General features: G+C 31.3%; 3 protein-coding genes and 1 long non-coding RNA gene across 5 annotated transcripts; 2 read left to right on the top strand and 2 right to left on the bottom strand.

The window, feature by feature from the left end:
* Positions 1-2,306: 2,306 nt before the first annotated feature.
* LOC148566008 (pentatricopeptide repeat-containing protein At2g16880-like) lies at positions 2,307-3,628 on the bottom strand. Its single transcript, XM_088489161.1, has one exon. It carries the CDS (start codon positions 3,386-3,388, stop codon positions 3,188-3,190), a length of 201 nt encoding a protein of 66 aa, XP_088345287.1. The 5' UTR covers positions 3,389-3,628; the 3' UTR covers positions 2,307-3,187.
* On the bottom strand, positions 2,307-6,986 carry LOC107644175 (uncharacterized). Of its 2 annotated transcripts, XR_002347198.2 has the most exons (3): positions 5,237-6,986; positions 3,188-3,258; positions 2,307-2,648 (listed from the first exon to the last, which is right to left on the bottom strand). XR_002347198.2 is itself a non-coding variant. In XM_021102793.2 (2 exons), the coding sequence occupies exon 1, from the start codon at positions 6,905-6,907 to the stop codon at positions 5,246-5,248; it is 1,662 nt and encodes a 553-aa protein (XP_020958452.1). In that variant the 5' UTR covers positions 6,908-6,986; the 3' UTR covers positions 2,307-3,258; positions 5,237-5,245. The 2 variants fall into 2 exon arrangements, 1 of the variants encoding a protein (XP_020958452.1); XM_021102793.2 differs by having other exon boundaries at positions 2,307-3,258.
* A 4,926-nt stretch (positions 6,987-11,912) lies between these two features.
* Positions 11,913-14,420, top strand: LOC110262543 (uncharacterized). Its single transcript, XR_002347204.2, has 2 exons — positions 11,913-12,719; positions 14,171-14,420. It is a non-coding gene; the product is annotated as an uncharacterized LOC110262543 (long non-coding RNA).
* Positions 14,421-19,212: 4,792 nt separating this feature from the next.
* LOC148566007 (uncharacterized) lies at positions 19,213-19,637 on the top strand. Its single transcript, XM_088487335.1, has 2 exons — positions 19,213-19,430; positions 19,514-19,637. Exons 1-2 carry the CDS (start codon positions 19,213-19,215, stop codon positions 19,635-19,637), a joined length of 342 nt encoding a protein of 113 aa, XP_088343461.1.
* Positions 19,638-22,694: the final 3,057 nt, after the last annotated feature.

The following is a 22,694-nucleotide window of genomic DNA, read 5'->3' as shown; positions in this document are numbered from 1 at the left end:
AATTTCTTAGCTAGACTAATTGTTATGTAAGTTCTTCGGTGTATTATGATGTGAAAGGAAAAGATAGAGCATTTTTCGAATTATCAAAGTAGGAATTCACTACTTTTATTTACAAAATTCAATTCTTGTTTTATGATTTGTTTGTAACTTCCTATTTTCACTAGCATTAGTATAATTAGCCATCCATTTAGCCACGGCATTCTCTTTACTCAAAATTGAGTTGTCATTATTTTAGCTTCTTTGCCCTGTTATCATTTTCAATTCTTTCATTATCACAACCTTGTGGTTGAATAGGATATTTTTTCTCATAAAGAACTAGAGATGACAGCCTGGATTGAGAATGGTCTTATAATGCCAGCTCATTACAAGAAATATAGACATACATATATATTCCTACTCTTTTTTGGTTTTATGTTTTGGGGGTGTTTTGGGGGGGGGGGTTATCAAATCAAGGAAAAGATTTATCATCCTTTACTGAAATTCACTCAAGAGTGTTGCATATTAAGGTGATTGCTATGGTATTTAAAAGGTGGAGCTTAAATTGTTAAAAAAAATAAAAAATTAATATTTAATTTAAAAAATATAAAAATAAATAATTTTTTAAAATTTAAAATTTGATATAAAAGGTAAGATGGGCAAAAATTAAGTACCAATTTATAGGTACCAAGAATTCATCTTAAGATAAACTCAGAATTAAGAATTTGATGTTTGAAAAGGTGAATGTACAATAAAGAATTTCCTCTCTAGCATTGAATCGATTTTGATTGTTCATGCTTTTATTAACTGGTAAGTCTAGGCTAAAGTTTTAGTTCTTTAAAATTGCAGGAGGTGCAGTTTCATCGAGAGAGCATTGTATAACAACTGAAGAAATGGAATTGAGAAAAATAAAGCTGGTGGTTCACGAAAATGTTTAATTAGTACCGAATGTTTAGCCATTGTAACACTTGTATTTTGCGGGCCAACATACATGAAAGAAAAATATTTTTAGCAGAACCATTAAAGAACAGTTTATTCTATTTAGACCATAGCTTAAGATTTTATTAATTAAATAGCAGAAAACTCAGGATGATGTGAAATTGATCCTAGTGAATACCCCCAAATAATTTAGAATTAAAAGCCTATATTAATATTGAACAATCATGAGCAAAAATTTCAGTAGAATTTCGTGTTACATATTTATAAAAGCAAACAAACGCGTAGAGGCAACAAAACACGAGCTAAACAATGTTCTAACTTTTAACTGAGTGGGTGCCAGATATGGGAGAAGTCTCGCTTATTATAAGTGATATAAATGTGATATGAATTATTCGGACATTACATTCCTATGTGTGATTATATTATTGGTGATATAACTACTTGAGTATAGTTTGGTATTTTATCATTCGGTCCCTTGATTAAGAAGTTAGAAGTTTGAATCCTACCTTAGTCATGAAAAGCGTCTTGTAACTAGTCATTTGTTCTTAATAGGATGATTTGTAGCAAAAAGATTAGTCATTGTGTTTCACGCTTAGGAAACCAAAAAGGAAATATTCTTAGGTGGAAACTCAGATACAGTCGACTTCACGTGAAGTTGATAACTCAGAGCTGTTAGATGATTTGATTGATTTGACAAAATTTTCATCTAACGGCTCTCAGCTATCAGTTTCACATGAAATCGACTGCACATGAGTTTTCACCATATTCTTAATGTTCTTACTAGGTCCATGATTCTATTAGAATGAGATTTGTGTGTACTTTATTCTAAACATAAGAACAGGAAGTAGAACACAAATATTGTTAGGCTGACGAGCAATTCTTTAGACATTTTAATTATTTTTTTGAAAATAAAATTATTTAATTATGTCTAATTTATATGATAATTTAATTCGGCCTCTGTTTACATCCCAAACCCGAAAATATCCCAAACCCGAAAATATGAGGAGGATTGTTTAGTATACAACAACCAATGTAAAACAATGTCACATCTCAATGCATGGCTACACAACGAAATGACGTCTTTGATCTATATAACTGACCCCATTTAGTAAAAACAGACTTTTACTAAAGAAGAATTTATATAATAATTTATTTTTAAATCAATTCACTTTTTTTTCCTTTTCTCCCTTTTATGTAGAATTGTAGATTAGTTCGGACCATGATTTTTTTTATTTTATTTCATATAATTGATAATTGACAATATCAAATGTAATTTTTATATATAATTTTTAAGCGTCACCAAGATATATAATTCTTTAACTATAAGTCTATAATTGCATTCTCGATGCAATAAGTTGGGATTAATTTTTTTTTTTTCACAAAGGAGCAGATCACCAATAAGGCCGTCGAGATATATAATTGAAAAAATATTACAAGGGTTTCAAATCATGGCTTAAATCTACAAAACGAAAGTAAAGTAAAGGGTTTTAAATTGTGGTCTGCAACTGCAATTGCAGGCATATTATCAGAAGCACAATAATAATTGGTTTAGCAGTAGCAGCATTGAAAAGCTTCCAAGTTGGAAGCAAAACGGAATAAGGAAGATACCCAGGTGCAGTTGCAAGATTAAAGCAACTAGAGCTATGAACACCTACTGCCGCTTTAGAGAATCCATTGGTATCACATATGCATGTCCATAATGATTCTCTATCTTCACTATCTGCATAGTAGAGCTAAAGCAAATACGATAAAGGTTGAACACATAAAAAAGCATTGCATGCTTACTAGTTACTACAAACTCTTGAAAGAACATCTACATTTTCACTTGTTTAGGTAAGTCTCAGAAGGTTAATCTACTAACAACAAGAAGAAGCAAAAACTAAGTAGAAAACCTCTGTAAACTAACAAGTATATTGCTGCATGGGAAAATGAAAAGAATGGAAGACAATAACAAGAGTGTAGAGAAACTTAACAAGTGATTCCCTTTGAAATAATGAAATCAAAACAAACTTAGTTAGGAATAACTTAACATCAAAGCACAAATATAATAAAAGAAGGAAATAACAAGATACCCCCCACAAGACACATGTGACAACCACCTTGACACAAAAAGACATCAAATAAGCAATGACAGAAAATATCTAAGTGTGGCTAAACAGAACAAAGAATCACCATCTTGTAGAGAAAGAATCAGAAGCATCAATAATATGGAACAGATAGATGATTAGGAAGAAGGTAACAAAAGACAAGTTAAAAAGAAAGAGAATCTCACCTACTTTTCTCCTTGCAATAGGCCTCTAGATATCATTTCACGAAGAAGTTTCTCCGCGTTATCATTTTCACCTTTTTTAAACAAAGCACAAATGATTATTTCATAAGTCACAGCATTTGGTAAGCGACCATTATCTTCCATTTTTGACAAGCAAGCCAATGCTTCATGAAGCAGGCCCTCTTTGCAAAGCCCATTGATCATAATAGTGTATGTCCACACATTTGGACAATAGCCTTTAACAGAAAGATCTTGAAAAATCTTTTACATTTTTAAATCTTCCACTTTTGCACAAGCCATCTATAAGTATGTTGTATATACATATATTTGGGCGAATGCCCTGATCTTTAATTGTGTTGAATAAAACAAGTGCTTTGTCAACATGATGGTTTTTGCATAAAGCATCAAGAAAGGAATTGTATGTGATTATATCAGCAGGTTGACCTTTATCATGCATTTCAACAAGAAGCTTTGAAGCACAAGATATTCTCCCTAATTTGCACAAGCCATCAATAAGAATACTAATAGTTATCGTGTCTGGAACCAAGTCCTTGCGACGCATTTTTTCAAAGAGATTCAAGGTGTCATCTACCATTTTACTTTTGCACAAGCCATTAATCATGATATTGTAACTTTGAACATCAAGTGACACTCTACTTTGGGTCATTGTGTTGAATATATATTTTGACACTCTACTTTTGGGATTGAGATACCCGCTCAACGGAAACATGTGAAATTCCGATGAAGAGGAATTTACTTAAATGCCCTTATATACGTAACAAATACGATAAAAATAATAACATAGAATTTGTACTATAATGACAAAAAAATTACATAACATGTATATTATACGTATAGGTTATGATGGCTGAAGAAGTCACATTGACAAAAAATAATGTAATTGACTTCTGAAATAAAACTTTACCAAACAAAAAATTTTAAAGTAAAGCATGAGTGTTAAATTTGATAAGAACAAAACAAGTACAACGATGCTGGAGCTATCGTACTATTATTGGAGTCCTGAAAGTGTTCGCTATTGTTGAATGATGGTAATAAAAAAATTCATTTGGAGAGAAAAATTATGATTGAATGATGATGATCGAAAATTAGGAATTGGAAGGATATGTGCAGGGAAAATTATTATTTGGAGGCAAAATTAGCAAAAACTCAAAGAATTCTGTATTGTTTCACTTTTAACACCCCCATCACAAACACCACATAACAAAACTCCAAGCCAGTAACTTTTTTTAAAATGCTAATAAAAAGAGACTCAGAGACAATGCAATAATGTCTACACAAGAAATAATGAAGTAATTTATCTAAGAATTAACAGAAAAAACATTCTCTGAAAAAGTATTTCATAATGTAATATTTTCAGCAGAAGCAATTTCCAAGCAATACAACTGAGTAGCATTAATTAAGAAAATGACCAAAAATCTTGAAATAACTGAACCATATTAACCTTGACTCGATGTTGCTTAGGTTGATGAAAAGAGGAGACATGCATTTTAGAAGGTGGGTTTATTTTTAAGATGGAAGTGAAAACTATATAGCCTAAGAATAAATCCTTAGTACCTATTTAAATTTCCTTTTACAACAATACCCAGAGGATTCAATCAAATAAACAATAAATGCTCATGGTTGATATATATATATATATATCGTACCTACAAAGATACGGAAAAATAGGTTGCACAACAGAATAGCAGAGAACAAACAACAAACAACAAAACAAAATTTTCAATCTTTTTATTTTTGCTTAGTTTGTAGCATGATAAATACATGATCTCATAGAAGAACAGTAAAGAACACTATCGCTATAAAGAGATCTTAAACACTAAATCTGTAAGCTATAACTAGGAATATCAACTAAAGAATCAATATAGTGGAATTCAAAAGGATGATAGCAATTGCAAAAATCGAAAGTGCAAAATTAATTAATGTTATGGCATTGCCAAAGTCCTCTAACCCAATAGACACAGAATTTACAAAACTATGATACATATTCAGCAACAATGAGATGTAATTTCAATTCGAGTTGATGTATCTTACCTTCTTTTATCAATTCAATAAGCCTCTAGCAACCATTTCCCGAAGAAGTTTCTCCGCCATGTCATTCTCATCTTTTTCAAACAAAGCACGAATAAGGGTTTCAAAAGTCACAGCATCTGGTAAGCAACCATTGTCTTCCATTTCGGACAGCAGGGCCAATGCTTCTTCTAACAATCCCTCTTTGCAGAGCCCATGGATCATAATATTGTAAGTCCTCACATTTGGAGAACAGCCTTTAATGGAAAGATTTTGAAATATCTCTTTTGCATTTTTAAGTCTTCCACTTTTGCACAGGCCATCTATAAGTATGCTATATGTATATATATCTGGATCAATGCCACTCTCTTTCATTTCCTTGAATAACATAAGTGCCTTGTCATGCTGTTTGATATTGAACATCCCATCCAACAAGGAATTGTAAGTGACTATATTAGCGGGTTGACCTCGATCATGCATCTTTTCAAGAAGCTCCAAGGCACAAAGGATTCTCCTTGATTTTCCCAAGCCATCAACTAGAGTACTGTAAGTTATAGTGTCAGGAACCAAGTTCTTGCGATGCATCTCTTCGAAGAGATTCAAGGCGTCATCGATCATTTTACTCTTACAAAAGCCATTAATCATGATATTATAACTCCGAACATTAGGAAACGCTCTACTCTCGGCCATTGTGTTGAATACATATTTTGCCTTATTTACCTGATTAACCAAACAATATCCGTCCATTAAGCTGTTATAAGTAACCACATTTGGTTTCACACCATGTTTTGTCATCACAGCCAACACATTCTTAGCATCTTTGATCTTTCCTTCCTTGCATAGCCCATCGATCAAAATGCTATAGGTATGAACATTTGGAGTAATGTTTATGAGAATCATATCATTTAGCAAAAGAACGGCTTCCTTATATTGACCCACAAGACACAATCCAAAAATGAGAGAACTGTATGTGATAACATTGGGAGAAATTCCCTTAGCAAGCATTTCAGAGAATAAATGAAAAGCCTGACTTACAAGTGTATCCTTGCAGAGGCTATCAATAATTGCGCTGTACATGAAGACATCAGGAGCAATGCCATACCGTGGGATCTTTCTCAATATTTGAATAGCAGCTGATGTGTGTCCGGTCTTACAAAGCCCATTGATCAAGGTCCCATAAGTGACTTGATTAAAGTGAAATCCATGAGCCAGCATTGTGGCATGAAAGTGCAGTGCTTTTTCAACATTACCACAGAGACAGAGGCCTTTCAGGATTGTTGTCAACGTTACGGCATCAGGCTGAAAACCCATCCTGAAAATCTTGGCCAATATAGAGAAAGCAAGCGCCATACGACCCATGCCGCAACAACAATTAATTAGGATGCTCAAAGTAAATAAGTTGGGAGCGATTCCCCTGGCTTGCAATTGCTGAAAAAGGGAAATGGCTGTGGGGAAATGGTTGGTCTTGGCAAGAGACCCCAAAATCTTGGTGAATTGGATGATGGACGGAGGGCGACGCATAGAGAGCATGCGAGTGAAGGAATCAACAGCTTCATCAAGTGATTGGGACTGAGAGGGAGAGTGTAGGGATGAAGTTGAATGGAAGAAAAGACGGAGAGCAGAGTGGGGAACAGAATTTGGGAATTGAAAAGCAAACCTTAATTTGATTGGTGAGGATGAGAACAATGACAACATTCTTTTCTTGCAATCAAAATTCAAGAGGACTAGAGGAGTATGGTAAAATGGAATGCGTCGAGTCGAAGAGTGCTTTCCATCTTACTATGTTGATTTGAGGAGGAAAATAGAAGCAAAGAAAAAGAGAGGAAAAGTAATTAAAGAAAAATAATTATTTTTTATTGTTTGGTCAGAAAAAAAATTAGGAATAAAAAGTTGAATAATGTTAAAAAGTTGATGGGATTTAATAAATTTTTTTAATATTAAAAGAAAATGGTGTAAAAATTTTGTTATGTTTTTATTTTTAATATTATTTTTTAATATATTTTATAATATAAAAATAAAATTATTTTTTTATAATATTTTTTATTTAAATATATTTAAGAAAAATAAAAATATATTCAATTTTTTATTGGTATTTTCTATTTGTATTTGTTTGAGTATTTACACAATTTAATTTAGTACTGATAGGTATTGTTAGTGTAATTAGGACTTGATTTTGGATAAAACTGTGTATGTCCCGTGTCCTTAATACATAAAATTATATAATTTTTTTTAAATTTAAATAAAAAATATATATAATAATAATTATTATAAATATTTTATAATTTAAAAATATTAAAAATAATTAATCTTTATTTTAATCAATTTAAATTAATTGAATGGTTATTTTAATTGTCTATTTAAGTAAGTATTTGGAGTTTGAATACCGTCTTATGTGTATAACAATCCATTAGTTAGCGACAGACTCTTAATAAATAGAGCATCAATATGTGGTGGATTAGTTCCCGACTTGCCGAGTTAAGAAATTCGTAGAAAAAAAATTACATTTGTCTTTAAAATAGATTAATTTTTCATTAATAGCAATACTTATGGACTTTTGTCTTCATTTAAATTTACCTGGGACAATTTTATTTGTTATTATCGTATTCATTCTTTAAGTCAAAACAATATGATCAATATTGTCACTTGTTAAAGCTTCACATTTTATGAAATGATTTTTAAATTTTTTAATTTATAAACTTATGTTATTACAAAAGTTATTAGATCGATTAATATTTCTTTGTAACATGGTGTACTGAAATACCATCATTGAGTATTAGTTAGTGTGAAGAAAAATCAATAACAACTTTTGTTATTTAATATATAATTTATTCTATTAAAAAATAAATTAATATTTCCTAAACTTGTAAATACATTTTCTTCTAATTTCTTACACCAATTTATTTGACAATATTTACTATTAAAAAAATAGCAAATGAGTGAATGACCATACTATCCTACAATATATATGATGTACAAAGTAATTTCTTATCTTAAAATTAATTCTGGTTAGTGAGATAAAATTTAAAATATTTTTTCTTACTCAAATTTAAATTTAAATTTAAAATTGATTAACAACTCATCCTTTTTTAATTTCAATAAAAAAATAAATTGGTTAAATACAAAATATTAAGCATTTAATAATTTTAATTATTTAAATTTTAATCACCAAAAATTAGATTAAAAATTAATTATAAACTTAATAATCGATAATATATATATATATATATATATATATATATATATTAATACATAAATAATGATATCCAATATATTGATTATTTATTTTTTTTGACAGATTAATGTATAATCTATTGAGGATTGATTTATTATCCAAAAATTTTTCATAAACTTTGTAATATGTGAAAATAGTGATCTTATTTTTTTATTATTATTTAAAAAATTTTTCATAATTTTTTAATTATGTAATTAACTTAATTAAGAACTTTTATTATTACTTTTATACTAAAAAAATATCAATTTATACTATTTATATATTTTTTTACTATTAATAAATAAATAAGTATTTGCACTATTATATTTATTGTCCTAGATGATTACTTAAGTTACTTATTTTGTATGTTAAATTTATTAAATATTAAGATGAAAAAATTGTTCAGTAAATTATATAAATAGTCATTACAGAAAAGAAAAAAAATTATATATCATATATAATAATCCTTGATATATATAGTGTCATGTATATATTAAGATTATCTATTTTAATTATGTGAGTGATTATTGTTATTTTTACTTTTTGTTACATTAAAAAATAATATTTAAAACTAAAAAAGAGATAATTAATTTTTTAATTTGAATTAAAAAATGTCTTGTAAATATATCAAACTTTTACATATACTAAGTGTTATAATATTAAATAGTAAAGTATTTGTTATAATAATGACTCAAAATATTAATGCAAGATATATTTGGACCTAGTAAAACTTCAACGCAAGTAAGATCAACTAAAATCTATTGTTAGGGTCCTAAATCCGATTTAGGTTCATTACCTTAAAGGCTCAATATAGATGAAGTCCACGCGTCCCCTCTTAAATCGGCTTAGATTGGATCTCCCTTGCTAGTTAGATATGGTAATGAGTACTCAGGGAACGTGAGAAGCTCCCTTCCCATCCTTCACTCCTATTTTAAAAAAAAAAATTCTCCCAATCCTTCTCCGTCATTGCAAGTTCCTATTTAATTACCTCTTAGGGAACGCAGATCTCCTCGGATATCTACAAATATTCTTTGAAAATTTTTGAAAAAAATTAACACAAAAAGACATAATATAACAATAATCATAAAATAATCGAATCAATATAATTCAACACAATTTATAACATATTTGTTATAAAAAATAACATTTCAAAAAAAGAGAAAATATAAAATATATTCCAACATAATAACATAACATAACATTTTTGGGATGATACTGAGCGACGTAGTGACGGACTTGGGAGGTAGAGAAAGTGAGTTAGAGAGAGATGATCGAGGCTGAGAATGAGTCTAGAAGAAAAAGAAAGAATTCGAATTGGAGGCAGAAATTAGAGTTAATAAATTCAAGAAATGGATTTATGTATATATAAATTAGGATAAATTAATAATTTTATATTTGCGTATATTTAATAGGTTCCATGGGGCGGGTACTTATGTCCGTGTCCCATTAGGGGAGGCAAACAAAAAAGCCCGCTTTTTCTCGTCAAAAGCCCCCCATCTGGTGAGTTGGCCCACCCCACCCCGCCTAGTAAGGCAATCCTAAATTTTTCCCCCGCCCCGCCTAATAAAAGGCTGGCAGGTTAGCGGACTCTCCTTTTTTTTATAAACCATTAAATATTAAATAATATATAATTTCATAACCTTTTCAATAAATTTATAATTTCTAAAAACATAAAAAAATTATAATTTTTAAATTCACACACATTAAAGTCTTTATAATTATAAATATGTAATAAACATAATTATAAACTAAATTTTTTGAAACAAAATAATAAAATCAACATTGTCCAAAATAAAATAAATATTATCCAAAATATATAATTAAACATCTTCAAATTTATAATCAATCAAACATAAAAACATAATCCAAAATATAGCTTAGAACATCTTCAATTATCATCTTCATCCTCTTATAGATCAATAACATCATAGAAATTTGTAAAAAAATGGCTCTGACAAAATAAAAGCTTGGCCCAGCGGGAAAGCCTGCCCAACCCTGCCCCCGTCCCGCCAAAGCTCATGAATTAAGCGGTGTGGGGTAGACGGGCTTTTTAAGTTTAACGGTCTCAAATTTCCAACCCAACCTGTCTTTTTTGGCAGGTTATATGAGCCAGCCCGACGGGTTTCGCCCGTTTGCCACCCCTAGTCCCCATCCATTTTCGCGTGGCAGGTTGTGAGGATTTCACGAGTTCCCATCTATCCCCAAATTAAAACGCGAATAATCTTTGCAAATACCCGTTTTGGCTATTTTTGTGATCATCCCTATTGCTAGATTCATTGGTTCGTGACGTGGAGCTATTCTAGCTACTCAATAAATTCTCAGATAATCAAAGTTTAGGTTATATCGTTTTTATAAAGTCACATGTATCCTTGTTATAACAATATTAATAGAAGATAAATAGATAAACATTAAGCTATTATTTGGATATAAGATGGAAAATAAGAGAAAAGAAAATAGAAAGAAAGAAAATGAGAGGAAAGAAAATGGAAAGAATCAGTTCTATTTTTTGTGTTGTTTAGATGAAGAAAAAATGAATGAAAAGAATTTTCTTTTACTTGGATGGAAAGAAAATTGAGAAGAGAAAAAATTATAATAGAGTAAAAATATATTAATGTTTTTATATATTATATATAAATTATAATTCAAATACTAACTCTGTATTTTTATCCATATTTGTACTTCTGCATCAGTTTTCTTTACAATTTTGAAGAGAAAAAATTTACATGAACTCCAAATATACTTTTATGTTTTTCATTCAATTTCTTTGTTAATTCAAACAATGAAAAATTGATTTTTCCATCAATTTTCTTTTCCAGCATTTTATTTTCTTACAAATTCTTCTAATCTAAACAATGCATAAATAAGTCATATTTTTTATATATATAACAATAACTAATATCACATATTAGGTTAATTTACGTTTGTAAGACCCCAGATTTTGAAAAATTAATAATAAATTATTTATAATTTATTTTGTTTATTTGAGAGCATATTTTTAGAAATTTTTGTATTAATTGAGCTTTCTTATTATAGATTTAAAGCTTTAATGATTTAAAAACAATGAGAATTTTATATGCGTTAATTTGAATAATTAGATTTTGAACATTATTTTATAATTTTAAAGAAAATTAATTGATTATCTCTAATTAATAAATTAGAATCTTTATTTAAAAAATAAATTGTAAGTGATAATTAAATAGTATTTTTATAAATATTATTATTTGATTAAATTTGATTTCAAATTATTACTCTATTACCTTTAATTTTATTAAAATTACTAAAGTATCTAAAATTCTCAATTTTAAACACAAAACCCTAAATTCCCAATTCTAAACCCTAATCTGACTGAACCCCCCCCCCCAACACGTAACTCTCCTCCTCTCCACCTATGCATCCCTCCATGTTACACATTCACTCCCTCACCACCTGTCATTCTCCACTCACTAACCCACCCAACCCTCACCCAAAGCACTCACACTCAATAACAATGACACACACAGCAAAGAAGGATAGAGCTGAGAAACGAGAGATTCAGAGAGTGAGAAGAGAGCACGAGAAGAGATCCAAGAGAGGGAGTGTGCCGCGCCGTCACCAATCACCGTCGCGCACCACCACCGCCGTCAAGACGCCGAGCCACCACACAAGAAGAGGGAGACATCGTCACTGCTGCCACCGTCGAGAGAGAGAGAGAGCACGTCGCGAGCCAGAGACGCCGCCAGGGAGAAGAGGAGCCGTTGCGCTCCACCGATGACCAGCCGCCGTCGAGCTTCAAAGAGAGAGAGAAAGAGATAGAACACATGCAGGGAGAGAAGGCATCGCGGGGTGGTTTCCGTCGCCGTTCTGCCGCCGCTGCTCTCGCCGCCATCGCCCTCGGTTGAGCTCGCCGCCGCTGGCGGTGTCCGGCGTTGTACCCTTGCTGCCGAGTGTTACTGCTACTGTCACTTGAGCACATGGCTACTGCTGTTGGGTTCACTGCAGAAAGGAGTCCGAGCAAGGAGAGGAAGAAGGTGGCCATGGAGTCCTCCGCTGCTGCTGCTGCTATCAACGTTACTGGAGTTTACAATTGCTGCCGTCATTGGTGATGAACCGGATTGTGTCCTCCCTGTTGGATGACTGAATTGGAGACGTTGCTATTACCTTTCGTTTTGAGTCATTATTGTCATTGTTCGGCGTTGCTGTCCCTGTCTAGAGCTATTGAATGTTTCTGCTACAAGAATATTACTAAAATAGCTGCTGCTGCCACGAATTGGGGATAAAGGGAATTCCTGCGTTAAATCCTACTATTGCAACATCGAGGTAGGGGATTTGTTTTAAAAATAAATGTTTTTAAGTTATGAATGCCAGTAAAATTAAATGAGTAACTGCAAATGGTTTATGGTTGCTTTGTGTGAATAATTGTTGGAATTGAGTTGAATCATGGTTATAGTTGGTGATTGGTTTAATGATTTAATGTAGTAATTATTGACGATGTTGTGTATTTTGAAGTTATACTTGTTGCTAGTACTTGTTGATGATGATTTTGTGTATGGAATGTTGCTATGGTTGCTGGAAATTCATTTGATGAATCAGAATTTGAGATATGTTGTTATAGATGAGATGCTGAAGAATGGATGCTGTGATAATATGGTTACATTGCACCTATGATATGAAATTGTGATATATTGAATTAAGAGTTCTTGGGCAACTTTGGTTAGTCAAAAGAAAGTAATGGATTAGAATTGAATTTATTATAGATTTATCAAAAACAGGGCTGCTTGCTGTATTTTTTTCTGAATTCTCTTTAGTGCAGCAACAAATTTTATTAAGTTGGCTATCTTATTCAATTCTAATCTAAACGTGGTAAAACTTGGCTTAGAACCAAAGGATATGTACAAATTTAGTAAAATGTATGAATTTAGTTAATCAAAGGTGTGTAAGTTATCCCTAGTAAACGTTTAAAGTTAAATGGTGATGCGGAGGTACGCCTAGTTTCATGGTGATGTGGAGGTACTTTTAGCTACTTGGTGATGCGGAGGTGTGTTTAGTTGTAAGGCGATGTGGAGGCATAAAGGAAAGGATACTCAGAGGAAAAGAAAAGGGGAGGAAAAGAAAAGGGAAGTAATGAATGAAATAAATAAATGAGAATTGTATGTTAAACGGGCCTTGTGCCAAACTGCTAATGCGAAATTGCCCGCCTAATTGATAGCCTGAGATTGCTAATGCGGGAATGTTCGCCTAACTGATAGACATTAAAATGTTATTATGATGAGGCCTAATTGACACGGGTAACCGTGATGCTAAGGTGTCTAACTGACACAGTAAAGAAACCATATTCGGGGTTCACTCCGAGTAACGTCGGGTTGGGGTAGACAACCGACGCATGAGCTCATAGCCTGCGCTAGGAACATGCATGCATCATTTTGTTTGCGCATTTACATTTGATTGTGTTTGCTTTATTTTTAATTATTTGTGACTGTGCTGTTGTTTTGGAGATTTGCTTGTGTGTGCTTGATGGATATTTTATTTGAGTTGTGGTCTTAATAATGTATTTAGGAAAGTTGTTTATGGATAAGGAATTGTTAATGTGACTGGGATTTTACTTAAGTAACGAGATTTAAAGAAAGGAATTTAAAATTGTTTTAAGTGAAATTGTTTTTATCATATGAATTAGCTATTTGTATTTACTCTATATATTGCGACGTTCACGTTCCCTACTGAGAACGTGTGGCTTTGTTCTCACCCCAAAGTTTTTTAAAAAATCTTTTTAGAGGTACAGACAGGATGGCTAGTTCAAGAGCTACAGACATAGAAGGCTTGTTTGGCTAGTTGCTTTTGGGTTTATTTCCCTCGCCCTTGATGTTGTAGAGTGTTGTATTTTTAGAGAGGGGTAGGTTTGTATTTAAGTCTTGTATGAATAATTATTATGTATTAATCTTAATTATGTGAGTATATGTTTATCTGACATAGTTGAGTTTGAAGTATATACCAAACTAAAAGCAATTTCGTTTTTCTTAAAAACTATCGATCAGTTAATGTGTAGAGACTCAATATTAAATAGCTAATAAAAGGAAAATAGAGTCGTAACGCCTTATTCTTAGTACGATCATGACGTGCTAGAAGTTAAGGTGTTACAACGTTGATAAACCAAAGTTGCCCCAAAATTACCTGAATTCCCCAAACCCAAAAATATTACCTAATTGTCTCCATTTACATTTCTATATAAATTGAATTTAATGAATTCGAATTAAGGTAATAAGTAGTAAATCGAATCTATAGGATTCGAATTACTTGACATTGTAATTTGAAAGTAAATTGAATTCAAAGAATTCGAATTATGTCATCCCCTACTAAATCAAATCTATAAATTTCGATTTATATGGTCCATGCTAAATCGAATTATGTCATTGCTAATTTTTACATAATCTATTCTATTATTTCTGCCTATAAAAATATCAATTACTTAATATTATGATTTAATTAATAAGAATGATGACATTAATATTTTTTCATAAGTCTTGTTATTATTTATAATTAGAAAATAGATATAAATAAATTTATTTTCTTAATGAATGTTAATTTTGTTGTTAAATTTTATATTACCTTTAAAATTTTAGCGTAATTGAGTCTAATTTTTACATTTTGAAATGAATTTATTCGAAAAAATTAATATGTAAATTATATTATTATTACAAAATTATTTTTTAATATAATTAATAGTGCTTATTTAAGAGATAATACTCAATTTGGTCCCTGAACTTACACGCGAGTCTCAATTTAGTCCCTGAGATTTCAATTGCCTCTATTTAGTTCCCAAAATTTATAAACGTGCCTCATATTAGTACCTGAGACCATTTTTAGTATAAAAATGTTAATAGAGCGCTGTTGTAGACTATCACATGTCACGTTAAAACTTGTAAAATGATGCAGTTTTGCTTTTGACATTTAAATAGCTCAAAAACGGTATCGTATTACTTATTTTGTTAGGTAAAATTTTAATAAACACCATTTAGGATGTTGTTTTTAGGTTATTTGAGTGCCAAAACTAAAACGACATCATTTTACAAAGTTTAGTGTGGCATCCGACTGTCACGACAGTGTTCCGTTAACGTTTGTATGTTGAAAATTGTTTCAAGGACTAACATGAGTTATGTTCACAAAGTTTGGGGACTAAATAGAGACAATTAAAATTTTAGGGACTAAATTGAGAGTCGAGTGTAAGTTCAGGGACCTAATTGAGTATTATCTCGCTTATTTAAACTATTAAATTTAACTTCTAATGATATTAAAGTCAATCTATTTTATTATCTTGTACTTTTAAAAAATTAACACACTGATGCCGCTAAGATGCTTCTATGCTTTTTCATGGATGATGCATTTTTTGGAACAGCTTTTCATTTATCTTAAAATGCCTCTATGAATGATATTTTCATATAAACTAAATGGATTCATGCAAATTTTTAACAAAGGATAACAGATTCCATGGACAGCTCATATTTTCCAAATATAAGAACTTGATTTTACCTGCTCCCTTTACATATTAGTCCAAGTCCAATAGGATGTTCCCTTATATATTTTTTTTTGTGACAATGAAAATTTAATGATTTCCAAAAAACAAATGGTGGAGAATTTCACCAATCTTTAACCACTAATACATGTTTACTTTTATTCTTGCAAATGCATACATTTAAGAATTTGACCAGTATCATCCATCTCATTAAGAAGGTTCTGCAAAACCTATTATTTGCACATTGGAAAGCTTTTGTAGCGTTTTTTATCAGAAAAAAAGTTTGGTATTCATATAAATTAAATCATATGAAATTTGTTTGTTTTATTGAACAATAAATTTTTAAAAAATGTACGCATATATGACCTTTTCCAATATTTTTACGAACAATATTCATACAATTGTTGACTCGCACTATCATTCTTTTTTAAGCGATAACATTAGAAAAAAATATAATTTATTATCACTTTAAAAAATAAATTCATTATAATGAGTATATTCATTTTAACAAATATTCTTCTGTCTAATATTATAAAAAAAATACATTGGCCACTTTGAATTATTACCGGTCAACTTCTATCTACAGTAGTAGAATGCCTAAATTGAGATATATTCATCAAGCAAACAATCAACAAAACCCTCACCTGTACTTTCTCATTTTGGGTACATTTATACATAAAAGAAATTATACATAAAGAAAAAAAAGAAGAAGAAAGGAAGAGTTGAAATAGTAAGAGCGATATCACGATTCTTATAATTTTGTGTGGCCATCTATATATAGTAGACCAGACAACTATGATTATCTAACAAAATTAATTTGTATTTATTGCACTCAACTTGAATAAGTAAGAAATTATCTAACTTTAATTTAGTCCTTAATTCACATGATTTGAATTTAGTTCAATATATATGATTTGATTTGATTATTAGTTGAAAATATCTCCGTTGCCTATTTTATTCATAGATTTATTATTTTAATGACTAATAAATTAATCAAATTAATTAATTAGTTCACATAATAAATTTGGTTTAATAAATAAAAAATAAATAAAAAAATACTAACAGAATATTAAAATAAATAAATTAAAAAATACTACCAAATCAAATTGATATAAATTATAATAAATTATATGATATTTAAATATCTAATCAAATCAATTAGTTGATATAGTTAGTTTATTGTAATAACTTGTATTTAATAAGTTAAAAGAAATAAATCAAGAAACACTTTTAGAGACATGCTATGTCAACTTCATCATTAAGTGGCAGAAATCTGATTTTTATATAATAGAATAGATATCACAAATTACTATTTTATATTCCTGTATCAAGTATTTCGTTTAGGTAAAGTAATTACCCCTTTAAGAGCTCTTTGGATGAGATTTGGATAAGGTGGAGTAGTGTCACCAATTATCACTTCTTATTTCATTATTAGAGATTTTATTAGAGTAGAATATTTATCTAAGTTTGAAACTTTGTTATATTATATTTCTTTTTAGTAAAATATTTGATGAACTTTTGTGTCAATTTTTTTGTGCCTCCAGTCACACGCTTAGTTTTTTAACAACAAGCAACCAAATATAAAAAGAAATTCCGTAAAGAATATAATCTCTGTCCTTAAACTGTGTGAAATTTTAGTTCAACTAGGTACTTTTTTAAATAATTTTTTAGTCAATTTTTTACACAAATTTGGAGAGGATATCATGAGGTATATCAAGTGCTTATATTGACAGTTAAAGTTTGGATTGTTTTAAACTCGTAGAGTCTACATTTTCATAAAAAATATAAATCTTTAAATTGAATTTTTTTTAACTGAATGATGTTCAGATTTCTCTCTAGAGTGAAAAAGATCCAGAGTTGAGGGTGAAAGAACAAGGTATTCAAGAGGAGCTAAATTCTATCTTTCTTCAGGAAGAGTTTCTGTGGTACCAAAAATCTAGAGAGCAGTGAGTTCGATGTGGTGACAAGAATACTAAATTTTTTCACTTGCAGACGGTTATTGGGCAAAAGAGAAATAAGATCCATGAGTTGTTATTAGATGATGAAACCTCGGCCACTAAGACGTAGGTGCTTGAGCAGGAAACAAATTGTCTCTTTCAAAAACTATTTTCTACAAGGGAGAATATTGACCTGAATGCTATGAGAGATTTCTCACGTCTCTCTCTTAGCAATGAGGCCTGTCGAAGATTTGTTGAACTAGTGGCATTAGAAGAGGTTAAAAGAGCTGTAATGATCATGAATTCTTTCAAAGCTCTTGGGCTGAATGGTTTTCAAGCTCTGTTTTATAAAAAATTTTGGGACTCTCTTAGTTATGATGTGTGGGGATTAGTCAAGAGAGCATTTGAGAGCGAGATTATAAATTCCACTATTTTTGAGACCTTTATTGTTTTGATTTCTAAAGTAGAAGCTCCTTCTTCATTAAGAGATTTTCGTCCTATTAGTTTATGTAATGTTCTTTACAAAATCATTTCGAAAGTGCTGGTAATTAATCAAGGCCAGACCATTTCTTTTGGAGATCATCGGCCCACTCTAGGGTGGTTTTATTCTGGAAAGAGAAATTACGGAGAACATCATTGTTGCACAGAAAATTATGCATTTCATGAGGAACACTAAGTCTAGAAAGGGGACTATGACGTTCAAGATTGATTTAGAAAAAGCTTATGACAGGGTGGACTGGAGATTCCTTGAAGCTTCGTTGGTCAGATTTGGCTTCTCAAGAGCTACTATTAATCTTATTATGGCGTGTATGACGTCATATTTCTTGGCTATCATGTGGAATAGTGAGAGACTTCAGAATTTCAACCCGAAGAGGGATTTGAGGCAAGGGGATCCTATGTCCCCATATTTTTTTATGCTCTATATGGAGGCTCTTGCTTGTTTTATTACTCATTGGATTTTTCAAGGGTTGTAGATACCTGTGTTGGTCTCCAGATATGGCTCTAAATCTCCCATTTGATGTTTGCCGACGATCTCCTGCTTTTTTGTAAAGCTACGAAAGCTCAGGTAGGAGAGGTTATGCGGACTATGGAGTTATTTTTCAAAGCATCAGGATTGAAGGTGAACCTTAGTAAATATAAGGCTCAATGCTCAAAGAATATCTCTGAGAGAAGAAAAGAGGTGCCCTCGAGAGTTTCTACTATCCGCTTTTGTCAGGACTTGGGAAGATATCTAGGGATGAATATTGGGCATGAAAGGTCTTCCAGGAGGATGGCTTAGGTTATTATTGAAAATATTCAGAAAAAGCTTGCTAGTTGGAAGGGATGTTTGTTGAATAAGGTAGGAAGACTTTATTTGGTTAAATCGGTAATGGCTTCTATTCCAATTTACAACATGCAGATTGCTCTTCTTTCGAAGTATGCTTGTGAAAAGATAGATTCTTTGACGAGACAATTTTTATGGAGCGGCCAAACTAATGGGAGAGGGTTGTCATTGCTTAAGTGGGATGCTGCTATAACTCCTAAAGGACGGGTGGTTTGGGTGTTAGGGACACCTACTCAGCTAACATGGCGCTTCTTGGCAAATTGGTTTGGGATTGCTTCAATAATAGAGACAAGTTGTGGGTTTAGGTTATGATGCATAAATATTTCTGAAATTCAACTTTTCTTAGCAACAACAATAGTCAGAATGCTTCAACCATTTGGAAGAACATTCTCAAAATATTTGATACTCTTAAGAATGGTTTCAGATGGAATGTTGGAGATGTGCAGCAACCTGTGTGGTATAATGAGTGAACTCTTTTTGGAAGGCTTTGTGATATTGTTTCCTATGTTCACATATCTGAGTCCGATTTTGTAGTAGCGAATTTGTGGCATGATGGATCTTGGGAGGTAGAGAAACTTGCATCAACAATTTCTCTTGAGGTCAAGCATTTCATTCACTACCTGTACTGTCCCACTTTGGCTGACATGGAACTAGGGTGGAGTTGGTGGCCTACAGAGACAAAAGGGTATAGTGCAAGAGAGGCTTATCATTGGTTGTTAAAGAATAAATTGAATTGGAATGAAAATAGCAACTGGAACTAGCTTTGGCACTTGAATATTCCGGAAAAGATCAAATTGACTGTATGGTTTAGGGTTCATAACGCTTTTCTAATGAAAGTTTTTTGCTTCACACGGCATCTAGCTAGTTCGGTTATGTGCCAGAGATGCAATGTGACTTCGGAGACAGTAGAACATTACCTTAGAGATTGTGTATATTCCAGAGTTATTTGGCAGATACTAGATCCTCGAGTTATTAATTTGGTTGAAGGCTTCTTTATGGAAGCTTGGTTTCGAAAGGTCATATCTGGTAAGGAGGCTCTTTTAGGGGCCAGAGTGTGATGGTTGTAGAGGCATAGGTATAATAATATTTTTAATGCTGAAAATCATTGAACAAATCATAAGGTGGTTGCTCTCATCAGTAGCACAGTCATGGATCTAAGGTTATATATGAACAAGTATACTTCTTTTAGTACCTTCAGGAACCATTTGTCCCGGGAACCTTCTATAGATAATAGTTTTAAAGTTAATTGTGATGCTAGTTTGTTTACTAATTTGAGCTTGGCTGAATTTGATTATCTTATTAGAAATTCTAATGGAGGTTGGAATGCAAGTTGTTTTAGTCGCTCTCTTCATTGGTTCATAATTCAATGTGAGCTTTTTGCAGTTTGGAGGGGACTTCTTTTAGCTTGAGATTGTGGATTGAGAGACATAGTATGTGAAACGGATTGTCTCACATTTTTCATTTTTTGTATGACTTTCCTGGTGAGTGTAAATCTGAAGTTGTTGATTTAGTTAACAAGATTCAGGAGCTGTTATTAAGATCTTGGTACATGCAATTTGATTGGAGATATAGGGAAGCAAATAAAATTGTGAATTAAATGGCTAGATATGGAGCTAGAAGTAATTTCAATAATGTTATTTGGTATGAGCCTTTGTGAAGCTCTCTAGCAAATCATTATGTCTGATTTAGGATAGGTATTTTTCTTTGTTGTTTAGATACAAAAAAAAGGTGAAAATTTATGTTAGGTGTATCAAAGACTGCGTTTGTTCTTGTGGATAGGACACAGAGACATGGACAGTAAACATCTAAAAAGTGTTTGGATAAAGAGACGTGGATCCTGGGCACAGTGTCTCTAGGATAGTTTTCTTTATTTTTTTTTGTGCCGTTTTAAACGAAGAATAATGATAGACACGGAATTTGGAAGGATGGACACGGATCTTTAATGAAAATTTTTTCCTTTTTGCCCATAGATAATTACCTCTTTTTAAAAAAAAAAATCCTAATTTGAGCTTCTTCTCTGTATTGTTGTTCTCACAGAGGTACTCAAAAAATACAGAGAGGTACTCTCTTCTCCCTACTCTTTCTTTATCTCTGTGTTCATCTTCTTTCATTGTGTTCTTCTTCTTCTTCTTTTAGTTGGGGTAAAAAGATCAAAACCAACACTTATTGAATCTTCCAATTTACACAATAAAAATTTTAGATGTAGAAAAATAGAAAATTAAAAAAATACGTAAATAAATTGTATCCAAAAAATTTTGAATTGGTAGAAGCGGAGTTTAGCAAGTATAGCAGGTATCATTCCTCCACCATCTTTTAGCAACGGGAAGGGTTAGACGTCAAGAAAGGAGTGAGAGACTGAGAGAAGAAAAGGAGGATATGAAAGATATGTCTATTTTAGTCATTTTGCATAATATTTTAGTCTTGTTTATGTGTATCCAAACATAAGATTGGACATTATATTAGTGTATTGTATATTATATCCAAACACTATATAAAAGATAATTTTTAGTATCTCTCTGTTCTATTTTTTCTGTCTCAATATCATGTTCTATCCTATCCACAAAACAAACGCAGCCAAAATTATCTAAATTATAGTAATTTTCTAAGCACGCATTTCAAATTTGAAATTATAACGGATAAATCTCCATCATGACTATGAGAAGAATTAGACGTAACATACAAGTGGAGTAGTCCAATTAGAATAAAATCCATCATTTACAAACTCTATCCTTATCTTTCATTTAACTGTATTATATTTGATTTGCTTTTTTATTTGTCTTCCTTTGAGAGTGTTTGGAAATCTCTTGGTAGAAATTGAATTCAATTATAATATTTGAAACAAAAATAATTAAATTAATTTAGATAAAATTTAATTTAATTCCGTTATTTTCTCTCAAAATCAATTTCAATCCAAATAGGTCCAATTTAGAATTCCATTCTATTGGGATTTCACTTAAAATATCCTTATAATTTAATTACTTCTTCTTAACTTTTGTCACTCACATTCTTTCAATGCCTCCCACCTTTCAACATACTCTCTCTCTTCTCTTACCACCTTCATTCTCTTTCCTTCCCTTCCCTTCCCTTTCTTTTAAGTCACTTAATATAATATAAACCTATTTTTTTTAAAGGTCTAGTATGTAGATCTAAAAAAATTATCCACACGTATAGATTTTATGTGTTTAACTTAGAATAATGATACCAAGCATTTGTCAATACGTTTGAAAATTTCAAGTGAAATTGTGTTAATCATGACACCAGCAAAAAATGACATAATTTTGTTCTATTTTAATAACATAAATTAGTTACTATAATTTGCCGTTAATAACTAGTTTTGTTTTACTTGTTATGTCCTTATACCACCCAACAAGTTAGTTCTTGATAGTTCATGTTTATTTTCTGTTGTTGGTTTATCGTGGAAATCAAACATGAAGAATGGTGTGGAATTCAAAGTCCACAAACTAATCGGCAAGTGCACCGGGTCGTACCAAATAATACCTCAAGTGAGTGAGGATCGATTCCATGAG

Source organism: Arachis ipaensis, chromosome B5 (assembly GCF_059453495.1).
Source record: "Arachis ipaensis isolate K30076 ecotype BB chromosome B5, ASM5945349v1, whole genome shotgun sequence".
NCBI classification, from domain to species: Eukaryota; Viridiplantae; Streptophyta; class Magnoliopsida; order Fabales; family Fabaceae; genus Arachis; species Arachis ipaensis.
The sequence above is the reverse complement of the archived record's forward strand: the minus strand, read 5'-3'. Positions and strand labels throughout refer to the sequence as shown.